Source organism: Diabrotica virgifera, chromosome 5 (genome assembly GCF_917563875.1).
Source record: "Diabrotica virgifera virgifera chromosome 5, PGI_DIABVI_V3a".
Lineage (NCBI taxonomy): Eukaryota > Metazoa > Arthropoda > Insecta > Coleoptera > Chrysomelidae > Diabrotica > Diabrotica virgifera.
Window position 1 is genome coordinate 146420404 of NC_065447.1, and position 20786 is coordinate 146441189.

A 20786-nucleotide genomic window follows, 5' to 3' on the forward strand; every position below is an offset into this window, starting at 1 on the left:
AACGGTTGAAAAGTTTACATACCTGGGAGTAGAAATATATGCCGACGGATCAGAAGATGGAGAAATAAGGAAGAGAATAACGCAGGCAAACAGAGCTTATTTTGCCCTCTCCCATATATTTCGGTCAAAAAGTGTCCACCGAAATACAAAGATGAGAATCTATAAAACCTTAATTCGGCCAATAACATGCTATGGCAGTGAAGTCTGGGTGCTGAAAGAAACATCAAAAAACAAACTCGACACATTCGAAAGGAAAGTACTTAGGAGAATACTAGGACCTGTGAGGGAAAACGGAATCTTCAGAAGTCGATACAACAACGAGCTTTATCAACTTTATAAGGAAACGCCCCTGTCAGACTTCATTAGATTACAAAGATTGCAATGGGCCGGACATGTGATAAGAATGGGAGAGGATAGGCTACCAAAACGAGCACTGAATGCTAGAATGCAAGGAAAGAGACCGGTTGGGAAGCCACGAAAGCGCTGGGAAGACACAGTAAACAGCGACGCACAAGCCCTTTTAGGAGTCCGTGTATGGAGAAGAGCAGCCACAGACAGGCAAGGGTGGAGGCAAAAAATAAAGGAGGCCAAGGCTCAATTTGGGCTGTAGTGCCGTAGAAGACGAGAAGAAGAAGATATTAAAACAAACATATTTATTAATTTTTCGTATAATATATTATATAAGACATATACACTGTGGGTCAAAATAAAGGAGTACATTTTTTAGTTGAAAATATCTTTTTTGTTTTTTGGGCGATTTAATTTCTTTTTGCAGGGCTAATAGCCTAACATGTCTGCAAATTTGGAAGCAAAAATAACGTGCAGGGTCGGACTTATAAAAAAATGTATGTAACAGTGCATTTGAGCTCGTTGCAAATGAAAACTGTCTTAGCTAAAATTAAACTGATATGCTCTTTTGGTAGGTTAACTATCCAGAAAACTTCAGTAAAAAGGAAATTTTGCAAAATTACCGGATTCGCAAAATATAATTTTTTATTAAATTAGGAAAATATAACATTTTAACAAATAACACATTTTTATGAAAACAGTTCAATAATTTTAAAACAGACTAAAATATGAATGTGGCCACCATTATTATTTACCACTTCTTGAAGTCGTCTGCACCATAAATTGCTAGCCTCATTTATTATACCCTGTTCAAAATTATTCCAAACAAACTGCAATCTTTCTTTGAGCTGTTAGATGGTTTCAAATTGTTGTTCGTCATACAAATTTTGTTCGAAAATTTGTCAACCGGATTTAATCCTGGGCTGTTAGGTGGCCACATCGCGGGCTCAATATAGTCCGGGCAATTTTCACTCAAGAATATCCTTGTATTGTAGGAAGTGTGCGAATGAGCACCATCCTGCTGGAAAGTGTAACCATAACATACTTCTTCTATTTCAGGTAATAGGTGCTGCAAGATTTGTTCTTGATATGTTTCTGAATTAAGTTTTACCTCGGCATCAACAAAAGAGCAGACGAAATTTTCCCAACATGATTACTGCAACAGAGACTATTGTTACACCTTTTGAGAAATTACTTTTTTCAATTAAAAGATGCTCTAGAGGAATTTGTCTCTTAAATTAACGTCAGAGTACATTCTATTATTTTGGGTATTTTTAGGAGGCCGCAAATAAAACATTTTTTCATCTGAAAACCATATTTTTCTAATGTCTTCATCAGAGCGGAATCTTCTTAGTAGCAAATTACATATTTCCAGTCGTTTTTCTCTTACATTGGCAGTAAGTCTTTGACAGTAAACTTTTTTAAATACTGGCAATCTTCTTTAATGATTCTTTTAACTGATCTGCGGGAAATCCTAGTTTCTTTTGCTATTTTTCTTGATCCAACAGGTTGGCCAGGTTGCAAATTTACTAAAACAACCCTTACTCTAGCAATATTTTCTTTAGGTCTTGAGCTTCGCTTCCTCCCTTTTCCACTTTTATGTTCAATAGACTATGGGTTTCTCTTAGATGTCTTAAAAACTTTCCTATCGTTCCAATATACCAATTTTTCTCAGGAAATGCATTTACAATTTTTCTTGCACCCTAATTATATTTTTTACGGTAATATTTAATTAACATTATCTCTTCTTTGCTTAAAAGTGGCATTAGGAACTGGCCCATTTACTTATTTAACTATAAATGTCAAACAAATTCCATGGCAACCTAAGCAGGCATGGCTTACTAAGTAAAATTGACATATTTGAGAGTTTGATAAATTCTTAAGACATTTAATAAAAATTACTGCTAATATGAGGCAAAAATGATGGAAACGATGTAATTCACTGTTAAGAGGGTTTCGTTCTGGTGAACATATTAGAAAAGTAATAGAATAAGATTTCCTAAATTAAGTAAAAAATGATCTTTTACAAATTCGGGATTATTTTTTAAATTTTGTGGCGAAGGCGTGTACTGAACATTATTTAAATAAAAAAATGATATTTTGCGAATCCGGTAATTTTGAAAAATTTCCTTTTTACTGAAGTGTTCTGTACGTTATTTTTGCTTCCAAATTTGCAGTCATGCTGAGGACATGTTAGACTATTAGCCCTACAAAAAGAAATGAAATCGCCCAAAAAACAAAAAAGTTATTTTTAACTAAAAAATGTACTCCTTTATTTCGGCCCACAGTGTACATAAAGTAACGCATAAATTCATTATTTCGTAAACCGGCGACTTTGAGGAAAAACCCGAAACAGGTCGATTTTTAATTTTAAATTACAATTTTTTGGCATATGTCATACTAGTGACGTCATCAATCTGGGCGTGATGACGTAATATATGATTTTTTTAAATGAGAATAGGGGTCATATGATAGCTCATTTGAAAGGGTATTCAATTCTCTATTCAGTAATATAAACATTAACAAAATTATTTATACAGGATGTTCAAAAAAATTGTTTTTATCAAATTAATTGACACAAAAAGATGGATGTATGTAATTTATTTAATTCTAAATACATTTTACTGTTGTCAGAAAACAGAAAAAAACTTTATTTGACAAATTAACATTGATTTTCGCTTAAACGAAATGTAACTTCTAAGAGGCAGGTGGGTGGCAGCTTTAACATTGAATTTAAGCGAAAAACAATATTTATTTGTCAAATAAATATTTTTTCCTGTTTTCTGACAACAGTAAAACGTATTTTGAATTAAATAAATTACATACACTCTTCTTTTTGTCTCAATTAATTTAATTAATATTTTTTTAAAAAACCCTGTATAAATAATTATGTTAATGTTTATATTATTGGATAGAAAATTGAATACCCTTTCAAATGAGCTATCACACGACCCCTATTCTCATTTAAAAAAATTATCGATTACGTCATCACGCCTAGATGGATGTCACCAGTATGACAACTGTCTAGTAATTTTCTGCTTCCTTTTATTACTCGCCACGTTTCATATCCGTATAGTAGCATACTTTTCACCACAGTTTCATAGATTTTAAACTTTCTTTTCTTTGTTATATTCTTATTCCAAAGAATTTCGTTAAGGTATCCTATAGCTTTTCTGGCTTGTATTTTTCTGGTATTAATTTCTTGGTCATCTGTTCCTTCTCGATTGAATATTGTTCCTACACATTTGTATTCATCAACAGTCTCTATTCCCTTGTTATCTAGTCAAAAATTTTTCTGTGTCTGTTCCAATGCTGAGATTCGGTTTTTTCGGTATTAAGTATTAGTCCCCATTTCTGATATTATTTTGCCAACTTTCTTATCATATACTCCATACCTTTCTTAATCCTTATCGTTTGCTATGACGGCCTGATCATATGCAAATTGTAGTATCATCTGTGGTGTTAGCAGCCCTAGTTGATCCTCGACCTTCCCCAGTCTATTTCGCCAGTGTTTTCTGTACATTGCCAACGTATTCAATTATATTCCCATACAACGGCACTTTCTTTTCCAAGTACGTGTCTAATTTCTAGGCTTGGGCTAATCCGACCCGTTTTCACCTGTGACTTTCATCTGTCATGTCATGTGGCTGTCATGAAACTATGCAATGTAATTGTTTTTCCCTACAAAATATACATTAATTAATAGTATTGATTCTCTGCTTAAAAAAAACTTTATTCAAACTCCAACAATATTACAATACTTTATAAATTTTACAACTTTAACACAATTACAACTATAAACTTCAAATAAAAACTTCAAAAACAGCTGTTCTATAAACAGTAAACTTTCTATGTTTATATTGTTTGTTTATATTCTTTTCTTCTTGATGTGCCTATCCGTGACGAATGTTGGCGATCATGATGGCAATCTTCACTTTATCTGCAGCAACGCGGAAAAGCTGCACAGATATTGTGTTGAACCAGGTTCTGAGGTTCTTTAACCAGGATGTTCTTCTTCTTCCTGGACCTCGCTTTTCAAATATTTTTCCTTGCAGGATGGCTTGTAGGAGGGCATATCTGGATTCATTTCGCATAATGTGTCCAAAATATTCCAACTTTCGAGATTTGATGGTGGTTAGTACTTCTCGGTTCTTCCCCATTCTTCTAAGAACCTCCTCATTTGTGACCCGATCAGTCCATGGGATTTTAAGAATTCTCCGATATAGCCACATCTCAAATGCTTCCAATTTTCGGCACATATCCTCGTTCAAGGTCCATGATTCAATACTATAAAAATGGACAGAGATGACGTAACATCTCAGCATTCTTACTTTTATACCAAGAGGAGTTTGTGGCTCTTGAAAAACGTCCCCATACGGTTGAAGATTGATCTAGCTTTTCCGTTGCGCGCTCTTATTTCTTGGTTATTGGTCCATTTTTCATGTATTATGGTGCCGAGGTAGTTGTAGTGCCTCACTCTTTCTACAGGGTTTGGTTGATATAGAGTTGCCCCTTTGATATTTTTTTTCTTGCTGACGATCATAAGCTTTGTTTTCTTTACGTTTATATTGAGTCCATATTGTTGACTGTAATACGTGATTTTGTCCATGAGGAATTGTAGGTCTTCTAGGTTGTCCGCAAATACTATGGTCTCACCTGTATACCTGATATTATTTAGCCGGTACCCGTTTAGTAGAATACCTTTTTCAGTTTCGTGCAAAGCTTCGATAAATATTCTTTCAGTTGAAAACAAACCAACAGCATTTATGAACCCGAACTGGTTGGGCGAAATTTGACTTTCACATAGCTTGTAAATTCTCGTATGGATTACCTTTAGGAACAATTTTAGGAGATGACTCATCAGGCTTATCGTACGGTATTCTTCGCACTTTTTGGCTCCTGGTTTTTTTATAAGTGCAATAAACTCAGACTTCAGCCATTTTGTTGGTATTTGTCCAGAGTTGAATATCTTTGTGATTATTGCTATTGATTCGTTGTCCATCAGTTTGAGTAGTTCTTGTATATTATCGGGACCTGCTGCTTTGCCATCCTTTAGCTATTTTCTGGCAGAATAAACTTCCTCCTGTAATATTTTTGGTCCATCATTTACCTCTTCTTCTAGCTCAAAGGTGTTATCTCTTTGGTCTTCAAATAGATTTTCTAGATATTCTTTCCTCGTTCTAAATTTACTCTGTTTATCTAAGATGATGTTTCCGTCAGAATCAGTTAGATTTTCCTGTCTCTGTCTTGTTTATATTGGTTTCTATATATTTTCTGACGCTCTAGTCGTCACTATACATAGAAGTAAAGTGCAACAAGTGAAGATTCAAGGACTGGATTAGCTCAATGTACCCGTGTGTCTAGTGGCGTGGCGGTTACTGAATATATTTTAAATAGTACTGGAGACATTCAGCGACCTTGACGTAGCTCTTTCGTCAGATCTAATCCAGGTGATAGGGATCCCTATTCTGTCTAGAAGTGCTTTCCAAAATTTTGTTATTAGCACTGTATCGTAGACAACTATTCTAAATGGGAAATAAGCCACAATTTAACCAAAAATGATTTTATTAACGTTTCGTAGACCTTTTGCAGGTCAATAAAAGTTACGTATACTTCCTGATTTTTGACTGTCTTCTTTTCTATGATCTGCTTTGAACAAAACAGATTTTAGTACAAGACCTGTTAGCCCTGAATCCACGGTGTTCTTCGCAGTAATTGCAATATTCTTCCACTAAAAAATAATAATAAGCTCATTTGGTTTCCGAGCTGAACTGACACACCCTTTCAGGTGACTTAAGCCCGATTTCATTAACGATACCTAAATATTTAAGAATTACCTAAGTGGGTTTAGGTATTTCCTAAAACGGATTTCACCATACGATAAGAATTGCCTAAACCGCTTAAGCTTTACCTTACGGTAGGATACGGTTTTCGTTCTCCCTAAACTTTAGGTATTACTTATCGTTGACAGTCGGGTTATATTTTTACAATTTTGACTAATGTACTTGTGACGTTTGTCAATAATTTGCTTCTTACCTTAATTTTTCTCTTATTCCGTAATATTAGGTGTATTAGTTGTAATTTTGTATTTTCTTTTATATTATTAATATAATATAGGTCTGGATCCCGCGTATGAAAAAAAAGTTGATTAATAGCAAGCTGAAAATTTGTTATTAGCTTAAGGGTGTCTAGTCGGACAAACATTGATATATGGGAACACTAGAACAGGGGAAGTTTTAACTGTGGAACAGGTTAAAAATTTGGAACGGTCAGACCACTAAAACGGCACATGTATTTTGTCCGACAGAACAGACTTAAACTCTCCGAACAGAGATTAAATTCTGATGCAAAAATCAGACTGCTATTTATCACCAACTTGGCGTTTTAATGAGTGGAACATGTAGAATATGTCAAATGACAGGAATTATGACACGTGATAAATAGCAGTCTGATTTTTGCATGAGAGTTTAATCTCTGTTCGGAGAGTTTATGTCTGTTCTGTCGGACAAAATAAATGTGCCATTTTCGTGTTTTGACCGTTCCAAATTTTTAACCTGTTCCACAATTAAAACTGCCCCTGTTACAGTGTTCCCATATATCAAAGTTTATCCGACTAGACACCCTTAAGCTATTAACAAATTTTCAGCTTGCTATTAATCAACTTTTTTTTCATACGCGGGATCCAGACCTAATATGTATTGGAAAATATAGAAAATCCTTTGGGAGTTTTTTTACAGGTCTCTTGACAAAATTATGTAGTCTACCTACATACTACCTAACAAACTAGTGTTGTGTTTCAAAAACCCATTCATGATAACACTAAAAGTGTGTCATTAAAAATTAATAATAAAAGAAGCAATTTTCAAGATATTTATTTTAAAATTATTTCATTAATGACATTTCAACTAACTTTAATTTTTCGAAATTCTGAAATTTACAACTCTTTTCTTTTCCTCAATTTCACTGTACATATACATAGTGTAGGAAACAAAGATTGAACCTTGCAAAATGGACACAAGTCCGGTTTTATTTTTTTCTGGTATATCAAGGGGTGCTTATCATAAGACCAACTTTTTCTGAAAAAAATTCGCCCCGGAATCCCCCTTTTCACCCCTTCAAAGGGGGTAATTTGTGATTTTTGCGGAACGTAGCCCTTCCTGTACCTTTTACAAAAAATTTCTTTTATAGAAATATGAAGAGGACTATATTTTCTACGATTTATTTCCCGACAGCATCTGTCTATCATCCACCGTTTAGCGGGGGTGGCGCCCCAAAGTTGACAAGTTTTTAAAAAAGATGTTTTTAAAAAATATATACTTTTCCCTAACTGTAACGGAAATTAAGAAGAAATCCTACGGGAATTATTCAAAAATAATTGATTGATTTTTTGGTATAGGGTTTACTTAAAGGTAATTGCCCTTTTTTTAGTTACAGGGTGTTACATTTTAAAAAAAACCCTTTTTATACCATCTGAACCGTTTATGCTAGAGTAAAAAAAGTTTTAGCGATTACCCATGTACTGGTGCTATTTACAAATTTGTATAATGCACCCCCATTTTTTCCCCGGAACCACCCAAAAAAAAAGAAGAATTAATAAATAAAGTTAATAAGAATTAATAAAATTAATAAATAAATAATTCTTCGAATCCTTCACACACAATGCCCTTTATTAATATGCTTCATATATCATTTTGTGCACGTTATTATTACCCATGCATGGACACCAAAAGCGATTTCCTAGTGCAACCCCTGAAGCCAAAAAAAAAATAAAATAGGGGGTTGAAATTTTTTTTTGTTTTTTGCTTTTTGATCCATGTGGGCAAATGCTTCATCAATAGTGCTTTTCAAAAATATATATGGTTATTGCAACATCCCTGCGGAAACCACCCCTATCCTTGAAAATATACTGCAGAAACTACCCCTATCCCTTGGCGAGCATGTTTTTACGATTTTCTCGTTACCTATGCATTCTTTTTAAACAAAACTTATACAAGGTTAAAAACCACTATTTACTCTAAAAATTAGGTCCTATTCATTTTTTTCGTATAAGCAACTGTTACGGCACAGTGGCGCCGTAAACCTCATATATGCTTTGGCGGGCTCCAGTTTTTGTTTTTTTTTTTGTCATCTGTTCGTTTTATTGATAAAGTACTTATGTAAAATAAAACAACACAGTGTAACCTACAAATTATGACTTATGCACATTTTACAATATTTGCGCCCCAAAGCCACAGTGGTGGCCCAAAATCAATTTTTGCATATTTTCGCCACCTACACGCATTTTATTGCATTAATGCTACCTTAATAGCACAATATTTACGCTTAGGTGGTCGCTAAGCAGTGGGGGATCCAGGGAGGGGTGATGGGGGTGATCACCTCCCCTCCTCTCAAACCAAGTGATATTATATTCAAAGATTATAAAAATATTCTTTCATTTTTATAGAAATTTAGCCAATCGGCACCCCCCTCTTAACGATGCTGGATCCTCCACTGTCGGTAAAGCATAAAATGTACGCCATTCTTATGATAATAATAATATAATATAAGTATTTCTATAAAAATAAATGAATATTTTTATAATCTTTGAATATAATATCACTTGGTTTGAGAGGGGGGAGGTGATCACCCCCATCACCCCTCCCTGAATCCGCCACTGCTTAGCGACCACTTAAGGGTAAATATTGTGCTATTAAGGTAGCATTAATGCAATAAAATGCGTGTAGGTGGCGAAAATATGCAAAAATTGATTTTGGGCCACCACTGTGGCTTTGGGGCGCAAAGATTGTAAAATGTGCATAGGTCATAATTTGTAGGTTACACTGTGTTGTTTCAATAAAACGAACAGATGACGAAAAAAAAACAAAAACTGGAGCCCCCCAAAGCATATATGAGGTTTACGGCGCCACTGTACCCTAACGGTTGCTTATACGAAAAAAATGAATAGGACCTAATTTTTAGAGTAAATAGTGGTCTTTAACCTTGTATAGGTTTTGTTTAAAAAGAATGCATAGGTAATGATAAAATCGTAAAAACATCCTCGCCCAGAGATAGGGGTAGTTTCTGCAGTATATTTTCAAGAATAGGAGTGGTTTCCGCAGGGATGTTGCAATAACCATATATATTTTTGAAAAGCACTATTGATGAAGCATATGCCCATACGGATCAAAAAGCAAAACACAAAAAAAAATTCAACCCCCTAATTTATTTATTTTTTTTTGCTACAGGGGTTGCACTAGGAAATCGCTTTTGGTGTCCATGCATGGGTAATAATAACGTGCACAAAATGATATAAATGATATATGAAGCATATTATTAATGGGCATTGTGTGTGAAGCATTCCAAGAAAATCACTTTATTTATTAATTCTTATTTTTTTTGGGGTGGTTCCGGGGAAAAATGGGGGTGTATTATACAAATTTGTAAATAGCACCAGTACATGGGTAATCGCTGAAAGTCTTTTCACTCTAGCATAAACGGTTCATATGGTATAAAAAGGGGTTTTTTAAAATGTAACACCCTGTATTAAAAATAGGGCAATTATCCTTAAGTGAAACCTATACCAAAGAATCAGTCACTTATTTGTGAATAATTGCCGTAGAGGATTTCTTCTTAATTTTCGTTACAGTTAGGGAAAAATATATTTTTTTTAAAAACGTCTTTTTTAAAAACTTGTCAACTTTGGGGCGCCACCCCCGCTAAACGGTGGATGATAGACATATGCTGTCGGGAAATAAATCGTAGAAAATATAGTCCTCTTCACATTTCTATAAACAAAATTTTTTGTAAAAGGTACAGGAAGGGCTACGTTCCGTAAAAATCACAAATTACCCCCTTTAAAGGGGTGAAAAGGGGGGTTCCGGGGCGAATTTTTTTCAGAAAAAGTTAGTCTTATAATAAGCACCCCTTGATATAATGGAAGAAAAATAAAACCGGACTTGTGTTCATTTTGCAAGGTTCAACCTCTGTTTCCTACACTATACAAATAACATACAAAACTTAACAAACCTAATTCACAAATATACTACATTCGCTCTCGCGAGATTTTTTTTGAGACATTCGGAATAGGAAACGTACAACACAAAAATTCCTACCTCACACTATTAACTGCTAAAATCAACTCAAATCAACTTAATCTTTCATTAAAAAAAGAAGAATTATTAGAAATAGTGGGAGTGTCTACTAATCTCATAAAATTTTGTGAAGTTTATTTCTACAAAATATTTTTATTTTTTACAATAAATAATTTTCTCATTTGCTATCAATACATTATAATGGTTTAAATAAATAAATATTGATTGGCGTAAGGTTTATGTTATTTTTATGTCTGTTTACTATTAATAATATTGGATATGAGCAGGTGCGTTGGTTTTGTAGTAATCTCCAGTCACTTCTGACAACTGAATTTTTCAAAAAAGAAATTACTAACGTCAGTGTCAAAAAAAATCTCGCGAGAGCGAATGTAGTTTAACTAAATTCTAAATAAAATAACTATAACAGTACAAAACTGAAACCAACTTGGCAAACAAACAATAATGACAAATAATCGAAAAAGTAAGGTAATGTCATCTTATTCTTCTTTTTATTCATCAAAAATAGTTCAAACCTACCCGAATTAATACCTAGGAAAGAATTTCCTAGATAAGCAGTTCTTTTAGTTGTGAAACGCTATTGTTCTTAAGTATTGACTTAGGAAGTTCCTATTGATAAGAATTACTTAATAAGGCAACTGTTTAGGTATCGTTGGTGAAATCGGGCATTAGAGCCCGTTCACATGACAGGTGCTTAACGCGCGTTTTGATAACGCGCGATTACAACTACATACATCTTACTTGAGACAGTTCACATGCTAACGGGCGTTTTAAGTCATTAAACGCCCTTTGATACGTGAACGGCCTCAAGTAAAATGTATGTAGTTGTAATCGCGCGTTATCAAAAGGCAGTTAAGTGCTTGTCATGAGAACGGGGTCTTAGGATCTATTTCGGGCCCACAATCTTCTAAGCCCCAGATCAATTCATTACCACTCTCACTAGCATTACTATAGTGTCAATGAGTGTATGGTAGTGAAATAATTCAAATATTTTGTTGTCTGTATTAGGCATGAGATTATAATACTTGTATTATTTGCAGCAACCTCAGTATCGACAGCTTATAAACGTCGCCCCAATGGGAGGGAATGGTCCTAGGAATCAAATGGGCCAACAGATGCAAAATCCATCTGGCTCGCAGCAAAACACATTTGATGAAGTTGGAAATTTCGATTTCAATAACATTATTTAAGAATGTATTTATTTATACGTATATACTTTATAAATTTTAATAAAATAACTATTATTATTTTTGTAATTTTACTTAACCCTTAACTACTGAAGTGGATGTTTTAGAACGTTTTAGAACGGATACTGATATGCGGTATGTTATACCGTTGGCTATCTGTATTTGTTTTTTATACCAAATACGGAATGATTCTTCACACTGTTGTAGAATTTATTTTTCAAGAAAATTATGAAAGCATGCATATTTAAAAAAAATTGAAGGCACTCGTGCGAGTGCCGACAGAAGTGAAAACTTCTTACAGTATATAAATTGCGAGCTGAATGCTTTTTCCCCATCCAAAAAGAAGTGCTATACCTATATCATATACGCAATGCGTATGCCCTATGCTATTTATGTATACATACACATAATTTATATATGTACAAAATTTATTTCAGCGAAGTGATAACGGTCGAAAATTCAATACTTTTTCTCCCATCCAAGAAGTGCACAACGTCCCTAAAGAAATTTTCAATTCAAAAATTTATTTCGTCGAAGCGATGACGGTCGCTAATTAAATACTTTTTCTCCATCCAAAAAGTGCACAACGTCCCTCAAGAAGTTTTCACTTCAAATATTTATTTCGTCGAAGCGATGATGGTCACGATGCAGCTCGCGTTTTGCGCTCGAGAAATATGTTTAATTCAGACATAGAAAATTATTTTAAAAATCATCATATCGTATTTACAGACGCATCTAAAAAAGACCTAGAAAAATCTACGTACGTGGTTCAACACAACCACTACAAGTCTTTTCAGAGCAGCAGTGTGAAAAGTAGAGATTGCCATGATGGTCGTCAACATCCGAAACGGATAGGCACTACAAGAAGAAGAAGGCCGTGCTAGTTTATCCTGAAGTGTGAATTTTTATTATATCAGGATAAACTAGTTTGGCCTGAAGTGTGCGTCTTTATATCACTATAAACTAGTTTGGCCTAGGCTATACTAGTTTATCCTAATGCGGTTAGGACAAACTAGTTTGGCCTAGGCCAAACTAGTTTGTCCTGAAATCGGGTTTGGCGGGTAACATATACATACAAATGATATATAGCATAAGCGATGACGGTCGCGAATTCAATGCTTTTTCCCCTATTCAAAAATCGCACAACGTCCCTAAAGAAGTTTTTACTTCAAAAATTGTGGAGGTTCTTACAAAATTCTTTAGAACTGAATTACAAAAAAAATAGCATTGGTAACTAAAAAATAGTAAAAATAATATTGAAAGTAGAACAACTGGATGAACCTGCTGCCATACTAATAGCTAAAGAATGCTGAATGGACTGCTTTTAACTATCTAAATATAAACACTGACATTTAGTATGTGATACCGCAAGAAAACTTTACGTCAACGTAGCTAAAAGACTAGACCATACTAAAACTGCAGAGGTTGGGAGCAGGGTACAATTAAACACCACTTGAAGGTACAGCTGGTTCCTTTTTTTTATTAATGGCTTTGACAGAGCCAATTAGCCAGACTATTTGTGTTTTTTTGTATGGTATTACAATAACAATTTTAAGTTAATATCTAAGCCTACTTATTATCTAAATTTACAGAGTTTTCAATTTTGTGTGATATTTTTACAATGTTATAATTTTATTATCTAAGCCTATTTAAAATTTAAATTTACAGGACGTTACATATTCGTAAAGACATTGTAACGTCTGCTTATTTTTTGGAAAAAGAATTTCGTTTAAATTGACAGGTAAAGGACAATTTAGATCAATTAACTTTTCATACATTACTTTAAAATTTTGTCTGTACAGTCCACACTCCAATATGAGGTGCTGTAGATCTCCCATTCCACCACAGGCGCAATATGGGTTATCACTGATACCTGGTTCCTAAAAAAACTGTTACGACTCTTAGTAAGATTTGATCATTTTGAGCAGTGTATGATTGGTCTGACATTTTATTATATTTATTATGACAGACAAATAATAAAATAAACAAACTAACAGCCATTTTTTTGAGGTTGAACAGAATCACGGTTATTAGACTTTATTAGTAATGTCTAAGAACCGTGGAACACAATAGGTTTTCTGACAAATTTTAAGATTTGGCAGTGACAGTGACAGCATGTAAATAATTTTTATAATAAGTATTTATCCTTCAAAATACACTGCTCAATGTTCTACAAAATACTCTTTAAGAGTCGTATCAGTTTTTTTTTGGAACCAGCTGTACATAGATGGTTTTCTAGGAATCTTTTATAAAACAAGTTTTACAACAAAATATATTGTCGGCGGGGTATGGCATACCGCATGTCAGTGGTTGACGGTTAAAAAACTTTTTAATTGCATTATATCGCATATTTCTAATTTTAATTTGAAAGGAAATAATAAAATACTAATTAACAAAAAGGATGTTAAAAGATGCTGGAAATTTTTTATAGTTTATTAACCTAATAGGTTAACAGTCAGTAGATTCAAAGTAAATAGTAACAGCAATTTTGATCAAAATAAGACAGAATGAAGCAGTTCAAGCACTATAAACAAAAATAAAGAAAAGTAAAGCAGTTGGATCGTATCATATTCCTATGATGGGGACAAAGATATAAGCGAATTTGGCTAGTAGGTTTATTTAATTACGAATGAACAACCAATGCCAATTTAACGGAAAAACAATATCTTAGCACTGGTGTACAAAACAAAGGAAAGTTGAAAAATATACAACATGTATGCCACGTCACTTGTTTTCGTTGTAACGTTATAAACATCGCATGTTTGTTATTTCAAATAATAATTATTTCACTCCAATGTCTCTTGATTTTATTAATTTTTAAATTTTCTGTTTTGTTTTACTATTTTTTTACACAGGGTGTAACAAAAATACAGGTCATAAATTTAATCACATATTCTGGGACCAAAAATAGTTCGATTGAACCTAACTTACCTTAGTACAAATGTGCACATAAAAAAAGTTACAGCCCTTTGAAGTTACAAAGTGAAAATCGATTTTTTCCAATATATCGAAAACTATTAGAGATCTTTTATTAAAAATAGACATGTGGCATTCTTATGGTAGTAGTATCTTAAGAAAAAATTATAGTGAAATTTGGACACCCCATAAAAATTTTATGGGGGTTTTGTTCCTTTAAACCCCCCCAAACTTTTGTGTACGTTCCAATTTAATTATTATTGTAGTAACATTAGTTAAACACAATATTTTAAAAAATTTTTGAAACATATTAAAAAAGAAGCCGCAACTCGATAAAAGCTGCCTTATCAAAAAAATACTAAGAGGCAAAAAAGTTTTAGAAATATTGAATTTAACTAATGGTACCACAATAATAATTTAATTGGAACGTACACAAAAGTTTGGGGGGGTTTAAGGGAACAAAACCCCCATAAAATTTTTATGGGGTGCACAAATTTCACTATAATTCTTTTTTAAGATGTTCCTGCCATAAGAATGCCACATGTCCATTTTCAATAAAAAATCTCTAATAGTTTTCGATATATTCTAAAAAATCGATTTTCATTTTGTAACTTCAAAGGGCTGTAACTTTTTTTATGTGCATATTTGTACTAATGTAAATTAGGTTCATTCGAACTATTTTTGGTCTCAGAATATGTGGTTTAATTTATGACCTGTATTTTCGTTACACCCTGTATAGTTGGTGCTTAACTTATCTGTTAACTAAATACTCTGTTTTCAATTTAAATTTTCAATTATTCCAATTCAATTCTCACTTACTCTTTCACTCTTTGTATACCCCTGTATAAAAAATTTCATCTACAGTATTGGAAATCTTTTTTTCTACGGAAATAGTAATCTACGGAACATAGTAACTTTCAATTTTAGTACTTTAAAACCATTTGACATATCCTTGTCATACTTTTCAGAAAGTATAATTACCGTACACCCTACTAAATTATGATAAACAAACGTTTCTGGTCACTACCAGAGGCGTACGACAGAGGAGAGTGAATGGTTTACCCTTTCCAAATTATACGCCACTGGCGGAATTGTTATTCTAGCACAATATTTCGATTCTCCATTACTTTCTAGGTAAATAATATACTCTTTATTCGTAACGATAAAGTCAGTTTTCGAGATATCTCGAAGTTGAAAATTAAACGGGACAGCTATTACGATTACCTATATGATTAATATGTATTGCGCTCTTTCATTTTTAACTTCAAATATCTCGAAAACTAATGATTTTATCCTTACGAATGAAGAGTATATTATTTAAATAGATAGTATTGTAGAATCTAAAAATTATGCTAAAATAGCAATTCCATCAGTAGCGTAGAATTTGTGAAGGGTCAATATTCACTTTCCCCCGTATGCCTCTGGTAGTAGCCAAAAACGTTTATTTAACATAAATTAGTAAGCTGTACACTGTGGCTGTACATTACCTACACTTTTGACAAGTGTGATAAGGATATTTAAAATACTTTTAAAGTAGGTACTGGATACATACATTTTTTAAATCAACCATCCCTATTACATGAATATTAACTATTTGTATCCAGTATGTACTTTAAAAGTATTTGACATATCCTTATTAGTGCAGCCGATATGTGAAACAATTGTGTATTTAATGATATGCTTTTCCTCATGAGGATCTTTCAGTGCGTCACAGTTTTTCGATTTCTTTCTAACGCAATAAATTGTATCTGACAGAAAAAAACGCACGTCGGTGATTACATTTCGTCAGCGAGATTTATAACATTTACTCTAGTTGTCAATAGATGGTACCATAATCGAAAATAAAATAATTTGCGAATTATATAATATATCTACGAATATAATCTGAACAATTTATAAGACTATACAAATCAAAGAAAATATCATTTTATAAATGCAATAAACACAATTGATTTGATTTTATGCAAAATTGCAAATAAAATGTGACAACTGTCAGATTTAACTAAAATGTCATGTCACTAAAATGTATATTATCACGGACTTACCTTTTTTCCTATCATTTGTGACGCACTGAAAAATGCTCATGAAAAGAAGCATATAAGCATATAATTTGAACCACATTTACTACACATATAAAGGTTCAAATTTAGATATGAGGCCATCTCAGATTTTCCCTTTTACAAAAATGGCGGGCTTTCAAAATGGCGACTATACATATGTGACTAATAGCACGATAACTTTTGAACGAGACGTCCGATTTCAACCAAATTTGGTATATAGGTTCTCTTTTTGATGTATAAGATCGAGGTCTTGAACGGGAAGAATCGTTTAACCAAAAGTTGTGCTTTTCTAGGTTTTTATGTAAAAATATGTTAATTTTTTTTCAATTCTTTCACCCTGTTTTTATTAATTTTTCAAAAAGTTAATACCGCCATTGAAACGACCGTAAAAATATTTTTTAGGAAATATTTTGAATTTTTTAATTATGGTAATAACCATTTAATAAATGCATAACGTATCTTCACATGTACCTATGTGCGACAGATTCGTGCAAATATTATAAGAATTATTGTGCATTTAATGGTAGAAGCATATAACTTGGACCACATATACTACATATATAAGGTTCAAATTTAGATATAAGGCCATCTCAGATTTTGCCTTTTGCAAAAATTGAGGCATTCAAAATGGCAACTAAACTTATATGTGACTAATAGCCATTGACATATTAAGCGTAGACTCGGCATACTCGCCAAAAAAGCCTAACGCGGAAACAGCATGGAAACAGTCGATCGGTGGTCTATCTATCTCTTTTAACCAAACGATCCCGCGCATGTGACTGACAAAGATGGCTAGACCACTCAAGCCTATGTCGACGTTACACCCCGATGCATTGAGTGGCATATCTCTAGCCAAGTCTATGCTCTTACATGTCTCTGCTAATAGCACGATAACTTTTGAACGAAAAGTCCGATTTCAGCCAAATTTGGCATCAATGTTCTATTTTTGATGACTAAGATCGAGATCTTGAACCGGAAGAATAGGTTTACCAGAAGTTGTGTTTTTACTGTTTTTTTTTTTTGGTAAAAATATGTTGCTGTTTTTTCACTCTTTCACCCTGTATATATTAATTTTTCAAAAAGGTAATACCGGCATTGAAAAGAGCGTAAACATACTTTTTAGGATATATTTTGAACTTTTTAGTTATGTTACTTACCATTTAATAAATGCATAACGTATCTTCACATGTACTATATATGTGCGGCAAATTTATTTTGAATGATCGCCATTTTTGTTGAAAGACAAAATCTGAGATGGCCTCGTATCTAAATTTGAATCTTTGGATGTGTAGTATATGTGTGGTCCAAATTATATGCTTCTACCATTAAATGTACAATAATTCTTATACTATTTGCACGAATCTGCCGCACATAGGTTCATAGGTACATGTGAAGATACGTTATGCATTTATGAATTGATAATTAACGCAACTAAAGAGTTAAAAATATTTCTTAAAAAATATTTTTACGCCCTTTTCAACGCCGGTATTACCTTTTTAAAAATTTATATATAGGTACCTCTACAAGGTGAAAGAATTGAAAACATAAACAACATATTATTTTACATCAAAAATCAGGAAAAACGCAACTCTGGTAAGCGATTCTTCTGGTTCAAGACCTCTTTATACATCAAAAAAAGAACCATACCAAATTTGTTTGAAGTCGGACTTTTCGTTCAAAAGTTATCGTGCTATTAGCAAATATTAGTCACATATATGTATCGTCGCCATTTTGAATGCCCGTCGCAGCATTCTTGTAAAAGGTAAAATCTGAGATGGCCGCGTATCTAATTTTGAACCTTTATATGTATAATGCGGTCCAAATATGCTTCTATCATTAAATGCACAATTCTTATAATATTTGCACCGAATCTGCCGCACTATATCATACTTGTCAGAAAGTGAATGGTTGACTCTTCCCACATTCTACGCCACTGGTGGGATTACTATTTTAGTGCAATTTTTCGATTCTCCAATACTTTCTATGTAAACATTATTCTTCATTCGTACCGATAAAATCATTAATTTTCGAGATATTTGAAGTTAAAAATCAAGGGGCACAATACAATATATTAATAAAAATAGCTGTAATAAAATAAAAATAGCGTTTCATTTTCAAATTCAAATAGCTCGAAAACTAATAACTTTATTAACGTTGCGAATGAAGAGCAGTGTATTATTGTATTATTTACATAGAAAGTATTGGAGAATCGAAATATTGCGCTAAAATAGCAATTGCGGCAGTGGCGTAGAATTTGGGAAGGGTAAACCATTCACTCTCTCATGTAGTACGCCTCTGTGTAGAAGCCAGAAACGTTTGTTTATCATAATTTTAGTAGGATGTACAGTACCTAAATTTTCTGCCACGTAAGACAAGGATATGTAAAATACTTTTAAAGCATTGGGTAAACGTAGTTATTAAATTTTTAAATAAAACACCCTGTAATAACTCAGTAACGCGCATTTTATTTACGTGATTCAGATTAAATCTTAATATTTTGAGGTCTAGAATCTACAACTCATCAGAGATTGGACATTCTTAATGAATCACCCTGTATAATTGTTTTTGTCAGAACAGATGTCTCTGTTAGGAGTTAAAAAGCAGTTTCTATTTTTTTCAAATTTTGTTAAATAATTTGAAATTAATAATCTTTGAAAATTAATAAATTAATAATTTGAAAAATTTAAAAAAATCGAAACTGTTTGCTTTTTTGGCTCGTATTTTAGATCCTGAAATGATTCAGGAAAAATTATTGTCCAATATTCAAAACAGGTCCCGCCTGGAATTTTCAAAAAAGTATCTAAAATTGTTTAAAAAACGTAAAATTGGCAACTCTGGAGATGTCAGTTTTAAATGTTACAAAGTTATTATTTATTAATTTAATTTCATATTAATTAAATTCATTCTTGTGTCTACTTTTCAAACTTAATAAAACTTAAATTTGAAGATCCTGCTAATTTCTTTATGTTATGTCAGTTTAGTTTCGCTGTGTCTAGGTACACGCTAACGTGTACGCAAATAAAAAGTTAGGTATTCTTGTTCTCATGATCATTTTTCAGTGCGTCATTAATTATGACGTCACATACTGTATTGGGTGTGTCGAGACTTATTTCATGTAATTATTGACGAATCTGACAGATGCCAGAATCGTACTTCGCCATAGGTGAAAAGCTTGTGGAATTAAACTAATTAGTAATTTAGTAGATTTGATTTTTACACAATATGTTAACATGTAGGTATTTTTTATAAAGGGGAATAAAATTAAAAAGTAAACAATATTGTTAATTAAATTTATAAATATGGAAACATTAAAAAAATGACACAAAACTATCCATAAACTGTGTTATTATCTTCTTCTCTAGGTGCTGTCTCCGCTTCAGAAGTTGGCAATCATCAGAGAGATCTTTATTTCTGAAACCGCGGCTCTAAATAATTCATTGTTATTACATCCAAACCAGTTCCTAAGGTTCTTCAGCCATGAGTTACGTCTCCTTACTATGGATCTTTTTTTTTTGCATAATGACCTGGAGTATTAGATATACATCTCTCATCACATGTCCCATATATCTCAGTGTTCTTCTTATTTGTTAGTTCTTCTCGTTCCCTATGCGTAAGTCTCATTACCTCCACGTTGGCTATTCTATCTACTCATGAGATTTTTAGCACTCTTCGGTACATCTCAAATGTCTCTAGTCTCCTCACGCCAATGACTAACTTTTAACGAACTAAATTCTAAACCAAAACACAAAATAATGCACAAAAACGTTGTGAAACACAAGGGAAGTCGAATTCGAATTTCAAAATGACAGGTACACAAAATACTGACCTGAATAATAACCGTCACTTGACTCTTTGACACTTCTAAAAAATGGCCAAAATGGACGAAGTTTTCGTCAAATGTTCGTAATACGAGTATTTGATTGGCTAGAAAAAACGCGCATTCTAAATATCAACGAATCAAACGTAGGTTAGGAATAGACATCTTATGTATATAATCATTGTAATGCTGCATTATTTTTGTGTTTAATCACGGAGCTACCGCTTTTTCCGTCTCATCTAACTTAATGCATTAGAGAAAAATCGAAAAACTGTGACGCACTGAAAAATGATCATGAGAACAAGATTACACGCGAATTAAACTTCATCAAGCCAGTGACGTCATTATTTAGCGTTCGCAGTGACTTTAT

At 33.0% G+C, this 20786-nt stretch overlaps 1 protein-coding gene across 1 annotated transcript in view; it reads left to right on the top strand.

The window, feature by feature from the left end:
- Window positions 1-11683, top strand: part of LOC126884470 (mediator of RNA polymerase II transcription subunit 25) — a 170145-nt gene extending 158462 nt beyond the window's left edge. The window contains exon 16 of the mRNA XM_050650405.1: window positions 11477-11683. Coding sequence (XP_050506362.1) covers window positions 11477-11626 — 150 coding nt within the window. The 3' untranslated portion in view covers window positions 11627-11683. The remainder of the gene's footprint in view (window positions 1-11476) is intronic.
- The last annotated feature ends 9103 nt before the right edge of the window (window positions 11684-20786 follow it).